At 45.1% G+C, this 24161-nt stretch overlaps 1 protein-coding gene across 1 annotated transcript in view; it reads right to left on the reverse strand.

Moving 5' to 3' along the window:
- Nucleotides 1–24161, reverse strand: part of Pitpnm3 (PITPNM family member 3) — a 94463-nt gene that overhangs the window by 46252 nt on the left and 24050 nt on the right. Inside the window, exon 3 of the mRNA XM_046425056.1 lies at nt 19332–19439. Within this exon, the coding sequence (XP_046281012.1) occupies nt 19332–19439 (108 nt within the window). The remainder of the gene's footprint in view (nt 1–19331; nt 19440–24161) is intronic.

The following is a 24161-nucleotide window of genomic DNA, read 5'->3' on the forward strand; positions in this document are numbered from 1 at the left end:
GCAAACCAACCCTGGACTCTGCTGACCAGGCCCTGTGCCTCCTGAGAGCCCCTCCTAGGGGCTGCCTCTGTCCCTCCACTCCAGAGCAGAGCAGCAGAGGTCTCACCCACCACTTCTGACCCTGCCCCTCCTCCCCACAGCCTTAATCCCGGGCCTTTATGCAATTCACAGCTGGGAGCCCTCATGACACCTGGCCTGGTTCCTGTGACTGCCTGACCTTCTCACAGCCATCTTGTCTGACTCCCTCCTCTCTCAGCTCAGTAAGCAGCTGGTGACCAGGTGCTGCCTTCTGCCCACCCCCCAGTCTCTCCTGAGGGTCAGTGCTACATGCCATGTTCAGGCAACTGCCAAACGTCTCCAGTCCAGAGCTCTCTCCTAAGTTCTTGATCTCAACATCCCACTGTCTACTGGGCTTCTGTGGAAGCTTCCCGGGTCCCTCCTACTCACCATATCACCATGACCCTGCTTCCTGAGCGAGTCGGAGCTTCCCCCAGAAAATGTGTCTGCAGCTTCCCCCAAAGCCCTGCTTCATTGAGAAGGGGTTCCTGGGCTCAGAGGAAGGCCACCTTCAGGCCTCTCCTGGGGTACAGGACCCTACCCCACTCCAAGCTGCCTTGCTTCCTCCCCTTAGGGCTCTAAGGCAGCTCCATCCAGGAAAGACCTCCATCTCCCCAGCCAGCCAGCCAGGGCCTGATGGACAGCTCCTGCCCTGAACATGCCTGGTTCCCCTCTTGCAGCCAACCCAGAGGCTGCCAATAGAATTGCTCACCCCATTTCCATAGCTGTCTGCCTGCCACAGCTGCCTTCCCGGTTTATATCACCCAGATCCTTGTCTGTCTCCCTCCAGCTTGGAACCGGGGCTGCTGAGCTCTCTCAAAGGTAGGCAAGAATAAAGAGTGAGAAGAACATATAGCTGGAGTTTGGAAGCTGAGATTCTGTTCCAGACTCCCACTGACCCTGCTGTGTGACCTGAGATATGTCCCTCTCCCTCTCTGGGTCTCATTCCTACAAGACACTGCAGGATCCAGTATTCTCTAATGACCCTCCCAGCTCTGAAAGCCCTTGGGGTGTTTTGTGTGATGGTCAGACACCTGGATTCAAATACCAGTTCTTTCATTGACATGTACCTTTGGTCAAGTTATGCAATCTCTGTGTCTCATTCTTCTCATCAAGGAAATGGAGATCGTATGGGTCCCTACCTCAGAGGATTATTGTGCAGAGTAAATGATTACAAAGTCCTCAGAACACAGGCAGGTAATGACAGCCATTCAATAAATGAAGATTGCTCTTCTTATTGTTTTATTTTCTTATTTGCTTTTAATGACTGATTCGAGACCTTGTCTCTTTTGTTTTCACATCACCAAGTAAAGCCAGATGGAAATGACCAATGTCAAGACTTGCTCCAGTTCATGATGCTCCCCAGGCCCAAGGGGCACGACAGCCTGAGCGCAACAGGGGCCCAGTTGGAGAACAATGGCCTGGGCCGCATGGCGTGGCCCCCACCCAACATGGTGGCTGCAGAACGTTTCCCAGGAGCTGCAGCAGCCCAGATGTGGATGGGAACAAAGAAAGATCCAGTGTCAGATGCACTTGTCAAGGACCAACGACCAGCACCATGTCTGAACACCGCCTGAGGCCCACGGTCCCTTAGGTGCCTCTAGGGAAAGTCACCTTCTGCCACTACCACCTAACAGAAATGAGGTCACATGCCCCCAAAATACCTTCTATCTGCCAAGAGTGGCACCTAGGGCCTTGGGAGATGCAGAAACGAGGAGGTCAAGGTGAGTACAGGGAAAGAACAGAGGTGCACAGCCCTAACTGCAAAGAAGCATGAGGAACATGGAAGGAGGAGGAAGAGACCCTGTCGGACCCAGGGAAGCAGGTGGCAGAGTGCGATTGCAGCTTCCACGGGGAGAGGGAAGGGGAAGGCGTTCCAAGAGGCCAGCAAGACCATGTCCATGACAGGCCAAGACCATGGAAAGCAGAGAGTGGGAGGGGGTGGCCCTGGGCAGGAAGCCTGTTTACCAATAAGAAAACTGAAGCTTGGAGAGGCGGAGGAACCTACAAACTTCCAAATCTCCTGCTTTATCTACTGTACCCAAACTAGCTGCATAATCAGCAGGGCTCCGTGAGAAAGGAAAGGAAATGGTGCTGTTCAAAAAGCAAGAAAAACATGCTGCTCAAACTGCTAAAAGATCTTTTTTTTTTTTTTCTTTTTCTGGATGACCCTCTTGATCGGTCATGATGCTTTGATTCACTACTTAGTATCATCCTCCTTCATGCACAGGGTGACCCATGAGCTCAGGGTTGACCCTCGCAGCCCTGGGTCCACACTCCCTGATGTGGCACACCAGCTCCCTGGTGGCCCTGCTGCCAGCCACTGGGCCCATGCTGGTGCAATGACCAAGAGCCAGAAAGGTGAGGCATGCACCTCGGCTTTCCTCGGGCCTGCGCCCCGATCCAGGCTAGACAAGCGCACTGCAATCCCCACACCAAAAGGCACCAGGTTCCTAGACAGGGCTGGGGGGAGACTTGCTCCCTCTGAGTCACCTTTGGAATATTGCCAGGCAGGGACAGCTTCACCACCCCAGACACAGAGGGGCAGGAACACCTGATCCCAACCTGTCTGCCCTCAGGCTCCTGCATGGAGGGAGGGCAGCAGCTGTCTGTCTACAGGCAGGGACCAGGAGAGGGAAGCGGTAGGGCTGAGGAGCCCAAGGGAAGGAGAGCAGGAGGCCAAGCACCATCCAGGGACCATGAGGCAGCGCAAGGTGGGACCATACATGAGCCAAATGTGAAGCCCCCGGCACACACAGCGTAGGGCTTCACTTACAAAACAAAAGCTTGGAGGTAAAATGATTCAGAATTTAGAACAGTAAAGTCCAAACCCAGAGCTCTGTAGAACACAGATCATGCTGGGCACGGTGGCACACACCTGTAATCCTAGAGGCTCAGGAGGCTGAGGCAGGAGGATCATGAGTTCAAAGCCAGCTTTAGCAATGGGGAGGTGCTAAGCAACTCAGTGAGACCCTGTCTCTAAATAAAATACAAAATAGGGCTGGGGGTGTGGCTCAGTGGTCAGTGCCCGAGTTCCATCCCTGGTACCACCCCCTCAAAAAAATTAGAACACTGATCACAAACCCTGATTACAACACAGACATCTCTGGTGTTTCCTGAGCACCTACTGGGTGGCAGACCTTGGAGGAGGAAGGAGAGTCCGCTGAGGGATGGGCCAGGTCTGACTCATCACCTCCAATGTTCTCACTCCAGGCCCGTAGCAGCTCCACGCCTCGACAGTTTATGAGCCTCTGATCCCATTCTCACTTTTCATTACCAGAAAGCAAACATGACTTTGAGCACAGCAGGATCTCCAAGGGCAAGGGGACCTGGTGGGGGGGTAGGGCGAGGGCCTGAGAGCCAGGGAAGCAGGAGTGCAGAGCTGGGGGAGGAGTCAGGAGGTGGGGGACCTTGAAACACTGCTTGGGATTTTCATGGGCAGAGGGAAGAGAATTAGGAGAAGAGGTCAGAGCTCAGCTCTGGGACTCCTCACAGCCGGCCTGGAACGTAGCCAGAGTTGTCTAATCCTTGAAAGCTGTACCTGGGCACTCAGGGGCCGCAGGCTCCACCCAGGGCTTCCCCACTTGTGGAATCATTAAGACTGATGCCCCAAAGGCCCCCTAAACAAATAAGGAAACTGAGGTTTGGAAGGACAAAATCACTTACCTAATGTTCAGATCTGGTCCCTCTGACCCCCAAGTCTGGCCAGCACTCTTCCCTCCAGCTCACCTGCTCGTCTGGGTGTTTTAGGCAGGGGCTTTTTCTGGGAAGGGTCTCAGAGCCAAGGGGGAGCCATCAAGACAGAGAAGGTGGCCACAGTCAGGACTGAGGGGAGGGAAGGAAGGGAGTAGAAAGGGGCTGTTTGCAAGGAATGCAGAGGAGAAGCGTCCAGAGGCCTGGGGACTGACCAGAGTTGCCCCCAGGCTCAGTGTCCCCTACAGGAAAACCTGAGCCAGGCATTCAAGGGGTCTGGAAGCCAATGAGGCCACCAATGTGGGCAAGAATGAGCTATTTGACAACATAAGTGCGGGGCCCACATAGCAGGAAGCTGGTCTTTCTGCTCAGTTCAGGCCGGTTCCATCTTCCCTCAAAGCTGCTACCAGCAAGAGAAGGGATTGGTGGACACCCCCAGCTTCCTGATTAGCAGGCTCCCAGGACGAGGGCGATTAACCAAATGTGCAGCTGGCTCAGCGTCGCCTAAATGAGACCCCACTTGGCCTAGAGCTTTCCAGGGCCCCTGGGCCCCGCAGCCTCGCCTCAGCTGGAGCTTGCTTCAAGCGCAGGAGCTGCCAGCAGTTCCTGCAAACAGGACAGCTGCATAGACAGGGCGGGGGACAGGGACAGTAATGCCTTCGCTGCCAGCCCCAGACTGTGGTCCCACAAATTCTGCCTGTGCTAAGGTCACGCAGCCCTGGGAGTCTGAGCTACATCATCTGCCAAAGAAGACACGTTCAAGCCCCGCTAAAGGCTTCCTGAGTGATTTTGTACTTCCTCTTCCCAGCTCCCCACATCCTGAGCTCCTCAGAGCAAAAGGAGGCACCACGAACAGGATGGCTTTCCACCAACACCTGAAACAAGAGAAGCTGCTCCTTGTATCCAAAGTGCGGGTTGTGAGGTTTGCTGGGGCAGCCATTATAACAGACTGGGCTGTGGGCAAGAGGAATGGGGAATTCTCCTCCTGGTCGGCTTGGGCGTGTCTGGGAAGTCACACTGGAGCAGCCCCACGAGCAAGAGAAGCATGACTTTGCCCTGGGCTTGCCCCTTGCTGGCCCTTGGGAGCTCTGGCCAGAATCTGGCCCAGTGGTGATTCAGCTTTTGTAGCAGGCCCGGGAAGGAAGTACCCTCCTCCTATTTGGGTTGTCCCCAGAGCCTGGGCTACAGGTGAAGATTCAAGCTCATTACCTCTCACCTAATCTGCAGCAACTACATTCATTCCTGGCCCCTCTTTTTATCTTTCACAGTGGCTTCTAGAAATATCTTTCTAGAAAGTGGCTCATTGCTCCCCTGCTGAAACCAATCTAAGGATTCCCATGGGCACTTTCAAGAAGAGACCCACTCCTGAGCCTGGCATTCCAGTTTCCCACCTGGCCTCTTCTCTGAGACCTTCCCATCCCTTTTCACCACCCGCTCCCCAACACTGCACACCCAAACCTCAGTCAAGAAGAACCCCGTGTGGGTCCCCAAGTCTCCCTGCTCCCACACCCCCTTTCCCATCTTGGCACCTGCCTGCTGCACTCTCATCTGTTGGAGGCTCTCATCTCAGAAATGGCTCAGCCCCGGCTCCACTTCTGGTTCCCACTTGTGGCAGAGCCATTAGCTCACTGAACTGTAACTGCCCTGAGTGGGCCTGAGGATGAGCAGTCTGTACAGGAGCAGCTCATTTCTGAGACCACTACTGAGTCATCCACACGTCCCCAGCACTGACTGGCACAGGACCTAGCACAGAGCCATGCTTGAGTAAGAGAGGGGATGCACAGATGCATGGATGCATGATGAACCCTGGACTGCCTTGGGGCCAGGAAGGGAGGGAAACCACACACCCCCAAAGGCACAACTGGAAGCAGCCAGGTTGGTGCTGCAGGTGAAGGAACCACTGAGCAGTGCTGGGAGAGGGAGGTGGTCTGGGAGAGGCAGGGCCATCCTGGAGGCTTCTGGGAGGAAATGAGCAGGATCTTGAGAGCTAGAAATGAAGTCAAGGGAGGACTGGGGCAAAGGTAGGAAACTGAAAAGCTCTGAGTAGGCTGGAGGGTCAGCAAGCAGCCCCCTGACCATTTGACTAGAACATGCAGTGATTGGAAGAGGAAGGAGGAATGGCCCAAAAGATGTGAGTGTCAGAGTCAGAGAGTCACTTTGGCATCACATGATTTAGCAATGATTTGACAGACCCTTTATAACATCCCTCATGGTAGCTACTCCAAAGCTGTCTGATTCTGGCAGTGATAGGGAAGTTACTAACCCTGAAAAATCTTGATGGTCAGATGGCCTAGGAGAAAATTGTGGATAGCCTTCCTTACCAGGCTGGGGAATTGATACTTCATTCTTCAGACAGCAAACACCTCGTTGTCAATTCCACAGCCGAATGATATTACTGAACTTATATTTTAGAAATATCACAGCTGGATTGCATAAAGAGGGTAAACTGACTACAATGACCCAGACTTCTTCTTCTGCCCCAAATCCCTAGAAATGGCCTTCATTACTTTCCTTTGACATAACGTTGAGTAGCAATGTAAAATAAGAAGGGATGTCCTTTGCTGACCAAAATTGTGTAACATCCCCAAAAGGCAGAAAACAGAGAGATCTGATGGAAGAAGGCAGGACTGGCTACATTCATTTTCAGGTCCCCAAAATGGAACCGTGGTGTCCCTTATTCAAAAGTATTAAGAATTGCAAGATGGCGATGGCAGAGTATAAAAATCAATCACGGAGCCTTCTAAGTGTGCGGTCTTGTGTGACTGCAAAGGTCAAATGCCCATAAAGCAGCCCAGAAGAGAGGAAGCCATAGATTCAATCCTGCAAAGAAAGGTCTGTGGCCAAGGCAGAGGCAGCTCAGAGGGCACAGCAGGCTCGTGTACGGGAATACCCGGGAGCAATGGAAGTTTTGCAATTATCTGGGTGTCCACAGTAGAAGAGCCAGTACTTTGGTCCTTTCCTGACCCCTGATTGTGCCAAGCAAAAGCATCTGTCCCCAAGTGTGAAAGAAGATGGATGTTTGAGGGATAGGACACCCTGGGAGGCTGAAAATACCCAAAAGGAACAAATCAGAAGTTACTGGTTCAGTGCACCCCGCAGCATTTCCTACCCACCCTAATAATTAGATGACAGCAGGCTGCAGTAAACAGACAGATCACATCCCTGAGAGTTAAGCTAACAGGGAACTGCAAATACGAAGTGGAGTGCAAAATCCAAATATTGCTAAATATTAAAGGAAAGCCAATACTGCTGAAGAAAGATATTAAACTCAAAGATGGGAGGGAAGAGAATACAGAGAAATGGGCCTGGGGTTTCCTTGAGCCAACTTAGTAGCACAATCCGTAATCATTCTTAAATTTTTAACGTGCATCAGAATCACTTAGAGGTCTAGTGAAAACAGATTCTGAGCCCTACTCCCAGAATTTGGCTAATTCATTGTGGGTGGGGCACCCTCACTCACATTTCTAACAAGTTCCCAAGTGATGCTAATGCTATTGGTCCAGGGACCATTGTTTGAAAACCACATATCTAAATGCAAGAGTTGGGGGTGAGTGATACAAAAACATAGCTCTCTGGAAAGTTGAAAGTAGATAAATTGATTAGGGATGCATAGGCAGTGACTGCTTCCTTCCTGTCAATGAGAATGTGGCCATGCTCACACTAAGTTTATTTCAGGAAAAAGAAGACCGGATTGCAAGTATGAGTGACAGCTCATAGACTATTAGTATGAATTATTCTGGAAGAAATATAAACTGTGCCAGGCGCCGTGGCGCCCGCCTGTAATCCCAGCAGCTCAGGAGGCTGAAGTAGGAGGATCGTGAATTCAAAGCCAGCCTCAGCAATGATGAGGCACTGAGCAACTCAGTGAGACCCTATCTCTAAATAAAATACAAAATGGGGCTGGAGATGTGGCTCAGTGGTTGAGTGTTCCTGAGTTCAATCCCTGGTACCCACCCACCCCCCAAAAAATATAAATCATGAGCATAAGATGTTAGCAAGATGGCAAACCCTGCTGAGGACCAAATGGAATTTATCCCAGGAATGCAAGGTTATTCAACATACAAAAAACAACATAATACACCATATTGATGGAATAAAATACAAAAATCACACAAGCATCTCAATAGGTAATGCAGAAAAATCATTTGGTAAAACTCAACATCTTTCCATAGTTTAAAAAAAAAATCAAAAACTAGGAATAGGGAGGGAAATTGCTCAACCAGATGAGCATCTACAAAAAAAAAAAAAAAAAAAAATCCATGGTTAACATTATATTTACTGGTGAAGGATTGAAAATGAGATCAGGAACAAGACAAAATGTTTGCTGTCACTAGTTCCATTCATTATTCTACTAGAGGAACTTGTCAGGGAAATTAGACCACAAAAGGAAATAAAAGATATCCAGATTGGAAAGGAAGAAGTAAAACTACCTCAATTTGGAGATGACATGACCTTTTGTATAGAAAGCCCTAAGCAATCACTCCACCTCCACCATAACAATAAAAAACTGACATTTAGTTCCATAAGGTTACAGGATACAAGGTCAATATACAAAGATCAATTGTATTGCCACAAAGTTGCAATGAACAATCTGAAAAGGAAATTTTTTGAAATTTTTTGTATGTTTTAATTAGTTATACATGACAGTAGAATGCATTTATATACTTCGATATATCATACATAGATGGGATAAAATTTCTCATTTTTCTGAGTGCACATATTGTAGAATCACATTGGTCATACAGTCAAATACATACATAAAATAATATTTTTTAAAAAAATTCCAGTTATAATGGAATCAAAAAGAATAAATATTTAGATTGGACTGGGGTTGTGGCTCAGTGGTAGAGTGCTTGCTTAGCACACATAAGGCACTGGATTCGATCCCAGGCACCACACAAAAATAAGAATAAAATGTTTAGAAATAAATGTAATAAAACAAGTGCAAGACTCATGCATTGAAAACTATAAAACATCTTTGAAAAAATTAAAGAAGACCTAAATAAGGGTGAAAACAGTTCTGTTTGTAGATTAGAACTGAGATTACAATGGCAATACTTTCCAAATGATCTACAGATTCAACACAATCCCTATCAAAATTCCAGCTGGCTTTTTTCACAGAAATTGACAAACTGGTCCTAAAATCCATATGGAAATGCAAGGAACAAAGAATAGTTAAAACAGTCTTATGAAAGAACAAAGTTGGTGAACTCCCACTTCCTGATTTCAAACTCATTGCAAGTGTACAGGAATCAAGACTCTGTGGCATATTGGCACATATATATGTGTGGAATAGAATTGAGAGTCAGAAATAAACCCACATGTGTATGATCAAGTGGCTTTTGACCATGGTGCCGAAACAATTCAATGGGGGAAGGAATAGTCTTTTCAGCAAATGTTCCTGGAACAGCTGGTTAGCCACATGCAAAAGAATGAAGTCAAACCCCTACTGCACATCATGCACAGAAATAAACTCAAGGTGTATCAGAGACCTAAATAAAAGGATTAAAACTATAAAACTCTTAGAAGAAAGCAGGAATAAATCTTGGATTAGGCAATGGTTTCCTAGATATCACCAAAAGCACAGAGAATAAGAGAAAAAATAGATAAATTGGACTTCATCAAAAATTTAAAAGTTGTGATTCAATAGACATTAGCAAGAAAATGGAAAGTCAATCCACAATATGGGAGGAAACATTTGAAAACAACATATGTAATAAGATTTTAGTGTTCGAATATAAAGAACTCTTATGACTCAACAATAGAAAACAAGTAACCCAATTTTATAATGAGCAAATAATTTGAAATAGATATTTCTCCAGAGAAGATAAGCAAATGACCAATAAGCGCATGAGAAGATGCTCAACATCATTCATCACTAGGGAAAAGAAAACTAAAACCACAATGAGATGTCACTTTCCACCCACCAAGATGACTAAAACCAAAAAGACAGATGGTAACAAGTATTGGTGAAGATCTGAGAAACTGGAACACTTTTCCATTGCGGGTGGAAATGTACAGCAATGCAGTGATTCTTTGGAAAGAATCTGCAGTTCTTCAAAAAGTTAAACAAAACTACTCTATTAAACATCAGCTCCACTCCTAGACTCATACCCAAGAGAATTGAGGAAATATTTTTTAAAAACTGGCATATGACTACTTATAGTAATATTATTCACTGGAAACAACTCAAATGGATAAACAAAATGTGGTATTCCCATACATTGGAATAATGTTCAGCCATAAAAATGAAATGAAGTACTGATTCATGCTATAATGTAGGTGAATCTCCAAAACATGCTAAGGGAAAGAAGTCAGACACAAAAGGCCACATGATTGTTTGATTCCATTTTAATGAAATTTTATGGGTTGGAGGATGAGGAGAATGGAGAGTACTGCTAATGGGCACACAGATTTTTTTGAGGGTGATGAAAAAGTTCTAGAACCAGAAAATAGTGATGGTCGCACAACTTTGCAAAATGTTGTATTAAAATTTCAGAATTGTGCAGTTTCAAAGAGTGAACTTTATGATACACGAATTACATCTTAATTTTTTTAAAAAAAGAATTGAGCAACATCAATATTCATAGCAGCTGAATTCACAATAGCTAAACCGTGGAGCCAACCTAGATGCCCTTCAACAGATGAATGGATAAAGAAACTGTGTTTAATATATACACAATGGAATATTACTCAGCATTAAAAGAGAATAAAATTATGGCATTTGCAGGTAAATGGATGGATTTAGAGAATATCTTGCTAAGTGAAGTAAGCCAATCCCAAAAAACCAAAGGCCAAATGTTCTCTCTGATAAGTGGATGCTGATCCATAATGGGGGAACGATGTGGGGAGAATGGAGGAACTTTGATTGGGCAAAAGGGAACAGGCAGGGACAGGGGGGCAGGAAAGAGAGTATAATGAGATGAACATCAGTACCCTAGGTATGTATATGACTGCACAACTCTACATCATGCACAACCAGAGAAATGAAAAGTTTTGCTCCATTTGTGTACAATGAATCAAAATGTACTCTGTTGTCATGAATAATTAGTTAGAACAAAATTTTTTAAAAATTTTTTTAAATTAAAAAATAAAAGAATTGGGCAAGATACATTTCACTTGGGCAGTGTTAACGACAGTTGTATGCTTCCTTAGAGAATTAGAATCAAGGCAGCTCCTGTTCAATGCAAATGCCATTTGTGATCCTTGGCTAACTAATCCAGTCTTAAATGTATGGTTTACTCCTGTTGCTCTCTAGTCTACCAGAACTCAGAAAATAGAACAAGCAAAAAAAGACCTTAGAAAACATAAAGTGAGCCCTTGGGCTCCATGAATCAATGTTGGGTTATCAACCAAAAGAACCAACCAGAGCATATGAAAATGAACAGATGATTGTTAAAAATAATCCATAAGAGTTGAGCAGCAGAATGGAAAAAAAAAAAAAACTGATGAAGAGGAAATGGTCAAGCTGTCGTTTAGAGCCAAGGAAACTTCCAGAACTCAACTAGGACCAAGAAATGAGAATTAGGACAAGTCGACACCTGGTTAGAAAAATTCCAGTATCTGTCTAGTGATTGATAAAACAAGGAAAGAAATATTAGAAGAAACAAAAAAAAAAGTGCACAGTAATGAAAGAGTGTGACCAGGTGCGAGCATGACAACCAACAGCCACAAAAATCTCACACAGAAACACTGTGGTCTCAGAAGATGAAGAACAGAGATTTATTTAGCTGCTTAAGGCTTCAGAGAAGAGAGAGAGAGAGGAAAAAAAAAAAAAAAAGAGCAGATTACCCACAAAGGAATGAGAATCAGATTTATCTAGAACTTTTCGCTAACGACACTATATGCAAGGAGGCCATGGGAGGACATCTTCAGAGGCAGATGAGAACATGATTATGGATGCAGTCTTGCATTCAAATGAGAAGGCACAGCCAGGTGTGGTGGTGCATGCCTGTAATCCCAGCAGCTCAGAGGCTGAGGCAGGAGGATCATGAGTTCAAAGCTAGCCCCAGCAATTAGTGAGGCGCTAAGCAACTTCGTGAGACCCTGTCTCTAAATAAAATACAAAAAAGGGCTGGGGAAAAATACAAAGATTTGGTGGGCTGGGGTTGTGGCTTAGCGGTAGAGTGCTTGCCTAGCATGAGTGAGGCACTGGGTTTGATTCTCAGCACCACATACAAATAAGTAAAACCAAAAAAAAAAAAAAAATTCATCAACAACTAATAAAAATTTAAAAAAAAAAAAGAAATACAAGGACTTGGAAAATTACTGTCCACAGTCCCTCTCTGGAGAATGAGGAGATGTTCTAATGAAAAGAAGAAGTAAATGAAGGGGAATGCATGGAATATCAGAAGCAGCATGAGAACTGAACACTAAAAAGGATGAATTTTACCAAAAGTAAATCATACCTCAGTATATTTGACAAAAGAAGAATGAGGAAGAGGAGGAAGAGGAGAAAGAAGTCATCCTCACAATCACCATAATGGGGGGGGAAACTCCCCAAAAGAAAAAAATAAATATTAACATTAAGGTGAAATAAGAATTGAAAACCTGGAGCCAAATGAACAGGGGACAAAAAAGAATAACAAGGTCTCTTCTTATTCAGCAATAGAATATAGAATACCGACTCAGTCCAGACCCTGATAGAAAAATACTCATTTTTAAGTGTGTTAAATATGTAAATTTTTAGAAATACAAAAAAAGGATGTATAAGAAAGTTGATCATGTGAATCAAAGACCAAAAAGAAAAGAAGAAAACTATATTGATTGGTATGTTTGACCTAAGAGATAGAAAGATTGGAACCCACTATATAGAGGCAAGATAACTTTTTTAAAACTCATGGGACATTCATTCGCACACACCAGTTTTAGACAAGAAAGCACTTTAAAAGAATAGCACTTACAGGTCACATTCTCCAATCACAAAGGAATAAAATTGCAAATTAACAAGGAAAAAAAAAATACAAGTCACCAGGAGTCTTGTAAATGCTTCTAAATAACTCTTAAGGTCAAGAGGAGAAAAATGGAGATTTTGAACTACTTGGAAATGACCCACAGTGAGAAGGAGGGTTACTTAACCAACTCCTGTGGCATGTGGCCAAAGTATCTGAATCCAGGCTTTGTGGAAACTGAAGGTTATGTAATTTTGGGGTCCCCTTTATATAAAAGGATAATCAAAATATCTTACCTTTGCAAAATTTATCAGAATTTAAAAACATTTTTCTAGGGCCCTCCAAGGCCTTGGCAGGGACCCATGCATGAGTAAATTAGAAAACAAAAAAAGCCTAAAAACTCTTTTCTCTAGAATTTGGAAAGTTATGAACAACTTAAACCCAAAGAACGTAGAAGGAAAGAAGTGTTGAAACAAAAGCAACACTAATTTACATAAATTAAATTTTTTTTAAAAACAGAGTTTATATAGAGTTGGTTAAAAAAATAAAGCTATTTCTTTGGAAGATTATCAAAATGGGTAAACTTTTGGCAAAACATATTAATAATGGAGAGGAGGTGGATTCAAACAATGAGGGAGGGAAAGGAGAAAAGATGTAAACTTTCAGAGTTAATTTTTTCAACTTGATGAAGGAATCTTTCTGGAACACTAGGGCAAGAGGCAATACTTATTGGGGAAATATTAGGATAGTTCCCTTATATCATCAATATAGATATGATCAAACAAGAAAGCCTGCCACCACTTCTGGTACCTGGTGTTAATCTGGAAATCCTATCCAATAGATGTATTTATGCTGCACTTTTATGCGTTATAATTTCATTGTGAATTGTGGTCTTGGGTATTAACAATGGATCTCCCCCTTATGGTGATGGACATAAATATGATAGGCAAAATTCTAAGATGGTTATGCAATGCAATTATTTAAAAAAAATGAGTAAGTGGTATAAATATTGTTGAGGATGTAACTGTTAAGACTCTTAAGTGATATCACAGTCTCACTGGAAAACCCAAAGGAATCAACTAACAAACTATTAGAGCTAATAAGAAATCTCAGCAGAGTGACAAAATTTTAAATACATAGCAGACAAATAACTTGCATCCAGTATACTTAAGAAGACTTCCTAAAAGAAATACGAAAAGGAGGTGCTGGGGTTATGGCTCAGTGGTAGTGTGCTTGCCTAGCATGCGTGAGGCACTGGGTTCGATTCTCAGCACCACATACAAATAAATAAAATAAAAAGGTCCATCAACAACTAAAAAATATTTAAAAAAAAGAAATACGAAAAGGATAAATAATCCAATAGAATATGGCAAAAATTATATTTAAGAAATAAAAAAAACAAGAAAATAATGTAGGTCAACACATTTATGAAAAGAAGTTCAGCCTTACTAGAAATCAAGTAAAAATAAAATATAAGAAGATAGTTTCACTAATAAATCAGAAAAAAATTTTAAAGCTTAATATTGTCAATCAATTCTGTCAACATTGTAGGGAAATGGTACTGAAGATTGAATTCAGGGGGCACTTAACTACTAAGCCACATCCTCAGCCCTTTTTAGTGTTTTTATTTTGAAACAGGGTCTCACTGAGTTTCTTAGGGCCTCGATAAATTGCTGAGGCTGACTTTGAATTCACAATCCTCCTGCCTCAGCCTCCCAGGCCACAGGGATTACAGGTGTGTGCCACCGCACTGAACTCAATGTTTATTTTCTAACATATACAGCATTCTTTTTTCTTCTTCCTCTTTTGTGTGTGTGTGTGTGTGTGTGTGTGTGTGTGTGTTGTGGTGCTGGAAATCAAACCCAGGGCCTTGTGCATGAGAGGCAAGCACTCTACCAACTGAGCTATATCCCCAGCCCTACAACATTCTTTTAATAATGAAAAATTTCAATGACTTCCCACTACAGAATGGCTTAATAAATTATGGCATGTCTACTGTACAGAATATGGTAACACAGGTAAAAAGAATGAGGTGAATCTATATGTACACATTTATGAAAAGAAGTGAAAGACTCACCAAGATCTACTGTTAAATTTTTTTGAAGCAAGCTGCAATATTAATGTCTAATCTTATCTACTTCCAGAGTGATGCCTTCCACATCCATAAATTCTGCAATGAAGTCTGAACTTGAAGGAATGGTTTTGAAATTGAAGGGATAGCTAAGGACAACTTTGGTTTTTATTTGTATTCCTTGATTTTTTTCCCCAACAATAATATAGTCAAGAAATAAGGTGGATATTTGTACACGAATGTTCATAGCAGTATTAGTCACAATAGATAAAAAATGAAAACAACCCAGATGTCCATTGACAGAAGAACAGATAAACACAATGTGCTAAATCCAATGGAAAATTATTCAGCCACACAATGGAAGGAAGTACTGACACATGCTACAACATAGATGAATCTTGAAAACATTAAACTAAATGAAATAAGCCAGATACCAAAGGATGAATCCAGTATGATCACATTTATAGAGGTACCCAGGAAAGTAAAATTCAGAGAGACAGAAAGCAGAACAGTGGTTATGAGGGACCGGGGGTTGGTTAGTGTTTAAGGAGTGCAGAAGTTTCAGTTTGAGATAATGACAAAGTTCTAGAGGTAGATGGTGATTGATGATGGCTATACAGCAACGTGACTTAATGCCACTGAAGTACACACTTCAAGTGGTTAAAAGTGTATATTTTGTTACATGTATTTATTTTACCACAATCCAAAAAAATGTTAAGTAAAAAATAGTAAACCATTGTCAAATGACAACAATAATAAATAAGGTGCACTGAGCTGATGCAGGAGGATTCCTCCCCACAGAAATACATATGTGCTGGGCAATAGGTACCCCCAAAGTGTCAATATATAACCAACCTTAAAATAATGTACAATACACAAGACCAAGTATCAGAGGGAACTGCACTGGGGGAGGGAAAACAGAAGCTGAGGTGGCTGAGACACACCCAGGATCCGTGCATCCAATGTATGGAGGCTCTGGGGCTAATGGCTGAGAACAAAATTTAACCTCAGCTGGGGGATGATGAGGAGCTAAAGTGGAGCCCCCTTTAAAGTAGGGATCCTTGAAGGACTGCTCCATCCATAAAGGAACACACACACACACACACACACACAAATCCCTTTGGGGCAGCAGCAAAGAAACCATTCACAGAGAGTGAGAAAGAAAAAAGTCACTCATGAGTAATTAACACCCTAAGCCTGTGCCACATATGGGTGTAAGGTCTAAATATATACCACCCATGGAGAGTGGAAACCCTAGGCTGTAAATTTAGCATATAAAATATTCAAAATGAGTGAAATACTCAAGTCCAGCAGAAAGAAACAAAAGACCAGTCTCGAGGAGGATATTTGCACCAAGACACACAGACTCCCACAGAAAAGAAGAGGGAGTGACCAAGATGAGTTCACAATAAAAAAAAAAAAAAATAATGGAGAATCAAGACCCACAGTGCATGCTTATGTATGTTCACCGCCCGCCCCCCTCCCGAATCAGCACCCTCAAGAACTGGATATTAGGTCTAGGGGTGTAGCTCAGTGGTAGAGGACCTGCCCAGCATGCACAAGGCCCTGGGTTCAAACCCTAGCACCGAAAGAAAAAGAGAAGGAGGAGGAGGAGAAGGAGCAGGAGGAGAACTGGAATCATTAGAAGAGTCAGAAAGTGCGTGTGTGATATATGAATTAAATGATCAAGGAGAGAAAAGATGGAACACAAAACACAATTCAGGTTTCAGAAGAAGAAGAAAGATCAGCTCCATTTGGAATTTGCAGAGCATCGGGGATCCTGAGGTCTTCCAGGTCGGGTGCTACCGAGTGCTAGAGGCCAGGAGAGTGTTCTAGGCTGGAGGCAGATGTGGAGTCATCATTGGGGAAAATGGAGGCACCCATGAAGGAAATGTGACTGGCCAATGCACCCACCTCGAGAGGTGGCCCCTGGGGTGACCTCCATTTTTAAGGGCAGGAACCTCGGAAGAGGCAGGAGCATCAGCTCTGTTTATATGGCCAGTTTAGATCACAGCGAGTGTTCTCCCAAAATCCTCTCCCCAAAGTACCCCCAGAGCCTCCCTCTCCAGGCCCTTTACTCAGCTTGCCTAGTTGCAGTCACTCATCACTCTGCTACAGTGACAGTGCCACCCTGCTGGTCCTTACGTCCCTGATATCTAGCACAGGGTTGGGCCCCTGTGGTGGTCCATAAATGGTCACTGAAACGAAAGGAAGCAATGTGCATTCTTTCGTGTTCTGGGAATTCCCATCATGAATCCACAGGGGGAAACGGGCCTCCGAAGGAGCTGGAAATCGGCTAGTTGGCTCTTCCTCATCCCCTCTTCCTCCCCGCCCTCCTCATTCTGTACTGGGAGGATGAAGCATCAGCTTCTGGACACAAGCAAGCATCATCCTAGTTCAAACATGAATCAGCACCATGAAGTGTTCTCGAGGGCTGAACTCATACGAGATGGCTCACTCTTCTTCCCCTCCTCCCTACTGATGATTACTTGTTCCTGGGTGCACTTTGCAAGTAATATCTCATTTAATTTTCACCACTTTTTCGGTACCCCGTATTGCAGATGAATTAACCAGGGCTCAGAGAGGTGATGTGACTTTCCTTGTCCACAAAAACCACATAATAGCAGGGCCGAGGTGCAAACTCAGACCTCTCACACCCCACAAAGCTACAGTCACTGCCTCTCCCGTGGACCTCCCCTTCTGCTTCCTTCTCCCTGGCCCTTCCCAGCCCTCCCAGCTCACTCCGCCCTTCCATCACCCTCTCCCGAGCTCACACTGTGTCTGAGTCACACATTTCTCAGCAGACAAGGGAGGCTTGGAGTGAGGAGGCGATGGCCAGATGACTGGTGAGTATACATCTGGGTCTGTCTTTTTGTGACGACCAAGAATGGTCATGGAGCAGAACCTGGAATCCATGGTACCCTTAATGCCCCTTCTCAAGTTCTTGGACCCATTGGAATGATGGCTCATTCCAATGAGAATGGCAAATATGTGGCTATGAAGACCAGAAGGGAAACTCTGAACTGAGGATCAGGAGCCTGGGAGGACCACAGGCAAGACATAACTTCTCCCAAGTTCTTCATTATAAACTGAGAAAAAAAAATCATCCCAGGCTCACCCATTGCTCAGGATGGGTACTTTGGCATAGGGCGGGCCCCGAACAAATGAGGCAGTGATGGAGGATGAGAAAAGGGGCAAGATGGCCATTCTCTTGGGCTAGGCCAGAACCATCTCACCAGATACCTCCTGATCGGATGCTTTGCTCACTTGGTAACTCTGGTCCAGACCATGACTGTGCACTGACAGGGCCAATAAAGGAAGGAGAGGAAATAAATGCCATGGTTTGAATATGGTCTGTCCCCCAAGGTTCGTGTGCTGGAAGCTTGGCCTCCAATGTAACAGCATTGAGAGGGGTCAGGACCTTTAAGAGGTAAGGCCAACTGGGCAGTGATTGGGTCATGGCTACCCTCGTGAAGGGATTCATGTGAACGCACAGAGTGGATCAGTTATCAAAAGAGCAAGTTGTTTTAAAATGAGGAGCCAAATACATTTCTCTTCTTTATACGTTACTTAGCATCGGGTATTCTGTTTTAGCAACACCAAAGGGATTAAGACGTCAAGAAAGAAGAAAGTAAGATGAGGAGTATGTAGTGGAAGTGATCCTCCTGGCCTGAGGGTCACAGACACAAAGGTTAGCACCCTGCAGCCTGAGTGGGATCCTCGCCCTGGCTCTGCTTCTCACTTCAAGGCAGTATTAATCAAATCCTCAGCCCTCAGCTGAGGATCTCTGGGCCTTGGTTTCCCCATATGTAAGCTCAGCTACATCCTCTACCTGCCTTCCAAAGTCGGGTCCCCTCACCTCATTGTCAGGAACCCTTCCTTGATCTGCTCTCCTGCCTCCTAAAGTCCTGCCTCTCCTTCTGGGCCCAAAACCCTCAGCTTAAGCCCAACCCTTATGTCTTGATGTGCACCATGTCCCACATCAGGAGGCAGAGGATTCCGGTGAATCACTGTGGTCCCTCCCACCAAGCACTTATCCAGGTAGATGTTCATTAGACATTCCATTAGTAATGGAAAATGGACAAATGGATAGACAGGTGGATGCCTAAAAGCTTATCAAGCTCCTGGCCAAACGTTCCCATCCTCTTGCATGAATTCCCATCCATAAACTTCTTTAGCAACTCAGCCATAGGAAGACCCAATCCTTCATTGCCATCCCTCTCCTCTGAGACCTGGGTTCCTATCCTCGCTCAGAGGCTCCTCCAATGGCAACCGCCTTATCCAGCAGATTTCAACCCTGAAGGCCTCACTGTACCAGGAGCATGAAGCCAGCACCAGCCTTAACCACCCCATGCTCCTGAGTGGTCACTCTACAGACAAAGGAAGCTTGGTTGCAATATCCTGGGGTTGTTTTTCTACCAAAAAAGGAAAAAAGAAATAAAACCCACAGATGTCCCCAAGAGAGTTTCTACAGGTGACAGAATTCAGGAATGCTGTAAGGAAAGGTGCCCAGAAAGACAACTCTTCACAGAAGACCTGAGTCCCAACCCCAGTTAGCAGCCCTGACCCGCTCTGGAACACATGCGTGTGCTTTCCCTGACTGTGAGAAAGAGTCTCACCTTGATGCTCATCCAGTTTCCCCATGGTCTCGATCTGCTCCACCAGGTCATTTGAATTCCACTGGCTCATTCCAATGAGGATGGCATTTTTCCCCTCGGCCATCTCCTCTGTGGAAAGAAGCAGAGATGGACATAAGCAGGCATGGCCATCTATAGGTGGCCCTAACTGGATCAGGGTTGAGGGGGACAGGGACTTATGTCTAAGGGGGTTATTATCTCATCCATGAATTGAGGTAGTCTTCAACTATTGAATGTGTCTGTCGTTATAGACAGGAATGGGACATTCAGGAAGGTGTCATTGCAAAAAGGTATGTTGCTGTACCCTACTGGACCTCCACATGGGACAGCGTAAGAAAGTAAACAAGGAACCAGTTGTGAGAAAAGCTGAAAACTCAGAGAAACCTCAACTCCTGGCACTGAAAGTAGTATTTCTTAAAAGGCAGAAAGCTTGTCACTTGCCAGCAGTTTTTCTTTAGGAATGTCATTCGACTTCTCTGAGCCTCAGTTTTCCTATCAGTAAGATGGGACCAGCCATGTCCAGCTCACTGAGTTTTTTCAAGGGTTACATGAGATAATGGGTGTAAAGATCTCAGTGCATAGAATGTGCTCTGAGATGAGAACCAGGTGGTATTTTGTCAACTCACCAGCAGGATTTGAGTGGGTCAGGGTTTGAGATGGACAGGAGAAGCTCTGGAGTGAGAGGAGAGCAGAAAGCTCCTGGTTCTAAGCAAGCCTTGAGCTGCATGGAACCCTTAGCCCCCATCTGAACTTCGTGAACCTTCTAATGCCTTCATTCTCCCCCACTTCACCCCTCAGCCCTGTTTCTATCCTTATCTTTTCTCCGTCTGAGCTTAGTGATTACTCTGGCAAGAAGCAATGGGGCTGAATCCCCCAATCACTGAACAGAAGCCCCTCCCACATGCACCAATGGTACAGTCTCTGTCCTGTAGAGACATTTCCTCAAGAACAGACCCACAGGGAAGGGTGCTCTCCAAAGACATAGGCCTTCCCCGTGGCAAGATGTGTGTCCACCTTCAAAGAACAGACATCAAAGGGTATTGAGGAAAAACCCCAAACTCATGATAGTTAAGAATAAAGGGGGGCTGGGGCTGGGGCTCAGGGGTTGAGCACTCGCCTGGCATGTGCGAGGCACTGGGTTTGATCCTCAGCACCACATATAAATAAATAAAAATAAATAAAATAAAGGCATGTGTCCAACAACAGCTAAAAAATAATATTAAAAAAAGAATAAAGGGGTGTTAGGAGGGGAGGTTCGAGCCTGTAATCCCACTGACTCAGGTGACTGAAGCAGGAGGATCACAAGTTCAAGGCCAGCCTCAGCAACTTAGTGAGGCCCTATGCAACCGAGTGAAACCCTGTCTGAAAATAAAAAATAAAAAGACTGAGGATATAACTCAGTGGCTAAGCACCCCTGGGTTCAATCCCTGGTACAATAAATAAGGGCTGGAGATATAGCTCAGTGGTAGAGTACCCTGGGTTCAATCATCAGTACCATGAAAAGATGAAGAAGAAGGAAGAGGAAGAGGGGGAGAGGGAGGAGGGGAAGGAGAGGGAGAAGGGGAAGGAGAGGAAGGGAAGAAATGGGGAAGAGGAGTGAGAAGGAGGATAGAGGGGTGAAGCCCGTTGCACCAGCAAAGAACCGTATCCAGCAGACGGAACCAATATGGTAGAGCTGAAGCACTGGGTCCAGCATTCTGGGTCACTCTAGAGTTCCGTAATCCAGATCTCATTTCTGGCTGGTACACCTCCTCCTGCCTTATTTTATTGACTGATTGATTGACCAACCTTTATGAAATCCTAACTACATAGTGAAATTGATGTGTTTCCAAATATTAACTCAATTCTGTCAGCAACACTAAAAACGAACAATTATTACTATGTCTGTTTTGAGAAAACTGAAGCACAGAGGAGTTGAGTAATTCCTGCCCAAGGTCACTGCCGAAGGATGCAAGCCCAGATACACTGTTTCAAGAGTCCTGAAATCCTGTCCTCCCGATAGCCTGTCCTAGACTCCTGTATTGGCTGCTCAACACCAACCAAGCACTACACGTACACTCAGGAGTGTCCTGAGTCTGGTGTGCTCCATCTGGAGACTGGTTTACACCCATGAGCAGCATATGCACTTGGGGAGAGCTCTGACCAGGCTCCAGGGAAGACTCTGCTACCCATGAGCTTTGTGATTTTGCTCACCTCCTTCCAACACTTCTGTTTACCTTTTCCCTTAAATGTCTCTCTCTCTCTCTCTCTCTCTCTCTCTCTCTCTCTCTCTCTCTCAAGCTAAACACAATAAATTTTGAAAAAATGCACAAGCCAAAATGGTGTGCATAATGTGCATAAATATAAGGTAGTATTATTCCTGGGGAAGCAGAATAGTAACAAAGTTAACAACTCAGTTCTGGTGTGAGATTGACTATTATGTGACCTCAGACGAGTCATTTCAGTATTCTAAGCCTTAGTTTCCTCCTCTACAAAAATGACATCAGAGTCGTGCCTACGTCATAGGTCAAAAGCAATGAGCGCACTGGAAGAGCACAGAGGTGAGATGACAAAATGGTACCACCGTCACATCGCCACGGCTGCTGCCAGCATGTGGTGTTGGGCCACAACACTCACTCTTAATTCCAGTCACACCCTTGTCTCTTCCTATGACATCATGTCCCAGCTCCAGAGCAGGGTAGTCAGCCTGTGACCCACCTTAAATTCTGTCTCCTGCCTCAGTTATCCAAAAGCAACTCTCCATTTGCTCATTCTGACATCCAGTCTACAGCGAATGGATACTCAAGCACCTACTGTGTGTCCTGGGAGTCGTGACCTCCAACCTGTAGGAAGCCAGTCGTGCGAAGGACATAATGATAACTCAGACGTGATGAGATGCGAGGACGCGGCTCCGGGTCTGTCTCCTCACACACTACCCCATGTTGTCTACAATGCCCTAAGTCCTCTCCCAGGGGTGAATGCAAAGCCATCAGAGCGTCCCCCTCTCTGGGCAACCTCTTTCTTCTCCCCTCATCTCAGTATCTGTCCCTTTCTGTATTCTGTCTCTCCAGCTGTTCCAAGCCCCATCCTTCCAATATACTTTCTTTCCTGTCTCCCTCTCCTGATCTGGACCTCTCACCTGTACTCACTCTGCATTCAGCTTTCAGATCTTTATTTTGAAAAACAATGGGGCTGGGCTGGGGTTGTGGCTCAGTGGTGGAGCGTTCACCTCGCACCTGCGAGGCCCCGGGTTCAATCCTCAGCACCACATAAAAATAAATAAAATAATGGTTTTGTGTCCAACTACAACTAAAAAATAAAATATAAAGGAAACAATGGAAAAAAAGAGTACATGTATAATGGCATAGTTTGGTGTGAACATACTTTATATACAGAGTTACAAAAAATTGTATGGGTAATAATGAGTGTAATGCATTCCACTCTTGTCATGTATTTTAAAAAAAGAAAAAGAAAAAAAAAGAAAAACCCCTTTGATAGTATAAAGATTAAAAAAAAAGAAAGAAAGAAAAAAAACAATGGGCTTGTACCCTGAGTGGTAGCAATAATACACACACACATGCACACACACACACACACACAAAACACACACACAAGCCTGTGCACACAGAAGCAGCAGACAGAATGGCTCCTTTCAGAGTTGTTCAGGCAGAGGGTTCTGCATGGCTCAGCTCTGAGCCTTGTTCTACTTTCCCTCTCTTAGTGCTGCTTCCCCACAGGACCCACTAAGGCCACAGAGGGGACATCTGGATGACTTGTCCTGCTTATTGACTTTGCCTTTTGTCTTCTGATGACTGTTCCCTGCATTCTAATTATCTCATGGTGACCATTGGTATGGACATCGTTTTGGTATCTGTCCCCCTGGCCCTGAACTCTAGCCCCTGCTCAGACTAAGCTGCAGGCTGAGCATCACCCACCATCACCATAACTCTGGCTCCAACCTCAGCCTGACTCTGACCCTGGCCAAAGCCTGCATGTGCCCTTTCAGCACCACCTCCGGTGCTGCAAGGAAAGCCTTTCTTCTTGCCTGGGGGGGGGGGGGGGGCTTGGTTTCTGCAGGGTTTATAGGACTTAGGGAGACTCCTTATCCTAGGCCAGGTAGCCTTCACCTCTAGCTCATGGAGCCAAGGGCTTGGTCACCTCCTCCAGATGACCTGTCCAGTACCATCTATCAACAGGCCCACAATACCAGTCTGTCCAAGGACCTAGAAGTGTCTGCCCAGAGGCCTCTGGGTCACACGATTGCTCACCTTTCTGGGTGTGGTGGCACATGCCTGTAATCCCAGTGACTTGGGAGGTTGAGACAGGAAGATCAAAAGTTCAAGACCAGCCTCAGCAACTTAGTGAGGCCTTAAGCAACTTAGTAAGACCCTGTCTCAAAACAAAAAAGGCTGGAGGGGGCTGGGATTGTGGCTCAGGAGTAGAGCACTTGCCTAGCACGGGCAGGACCCGGGTTCGATCCTCAGCACCACATAAAAATAAAGGCATTGTGTTGTGTCCACCTACACCTAAAAAAATAAATATTAAAAAAAAAAAGGCTGGGGATGTGACACAGTGGCAAAGTGCTGCTGGGTTAAATCTCCAGTAACAAAAAATAAGATTGGCCATCTTCACTGTGCTCCCTAACACCCTCCCCCTAACCTACAGCCATGGCTACCACTCTCTCTTCATCACACGGTGGCAGCTGCCACTCAGGTTATCCCCAGAAGCCTTTGGGACAGGCTCTTTTCTCCATCTCCCCTCCCACAGTGGGGGGAAAGGCAGGGGAGGGCAGGGGGTCTATGACATACTTTGATTGGCTTCTGTGATGGCTCC

This window comes from Marmota monax, unplaced genomic scaffold, assembly GCF_021218885.2.
Source record: "Marmota monax isolate L192 unplaced genomic scaffold, Marmota_monax_Labrador192_F-V1.1 WCK01_AAM20220418_F8-fsc00218, whole genome shotgun sequence".
Taxonomy (NCBI): Eukaryota; Metazoa; Chordata; class Mammalia; order Rodentia; family Sciuridae; genus Marmota; species Marmota monax.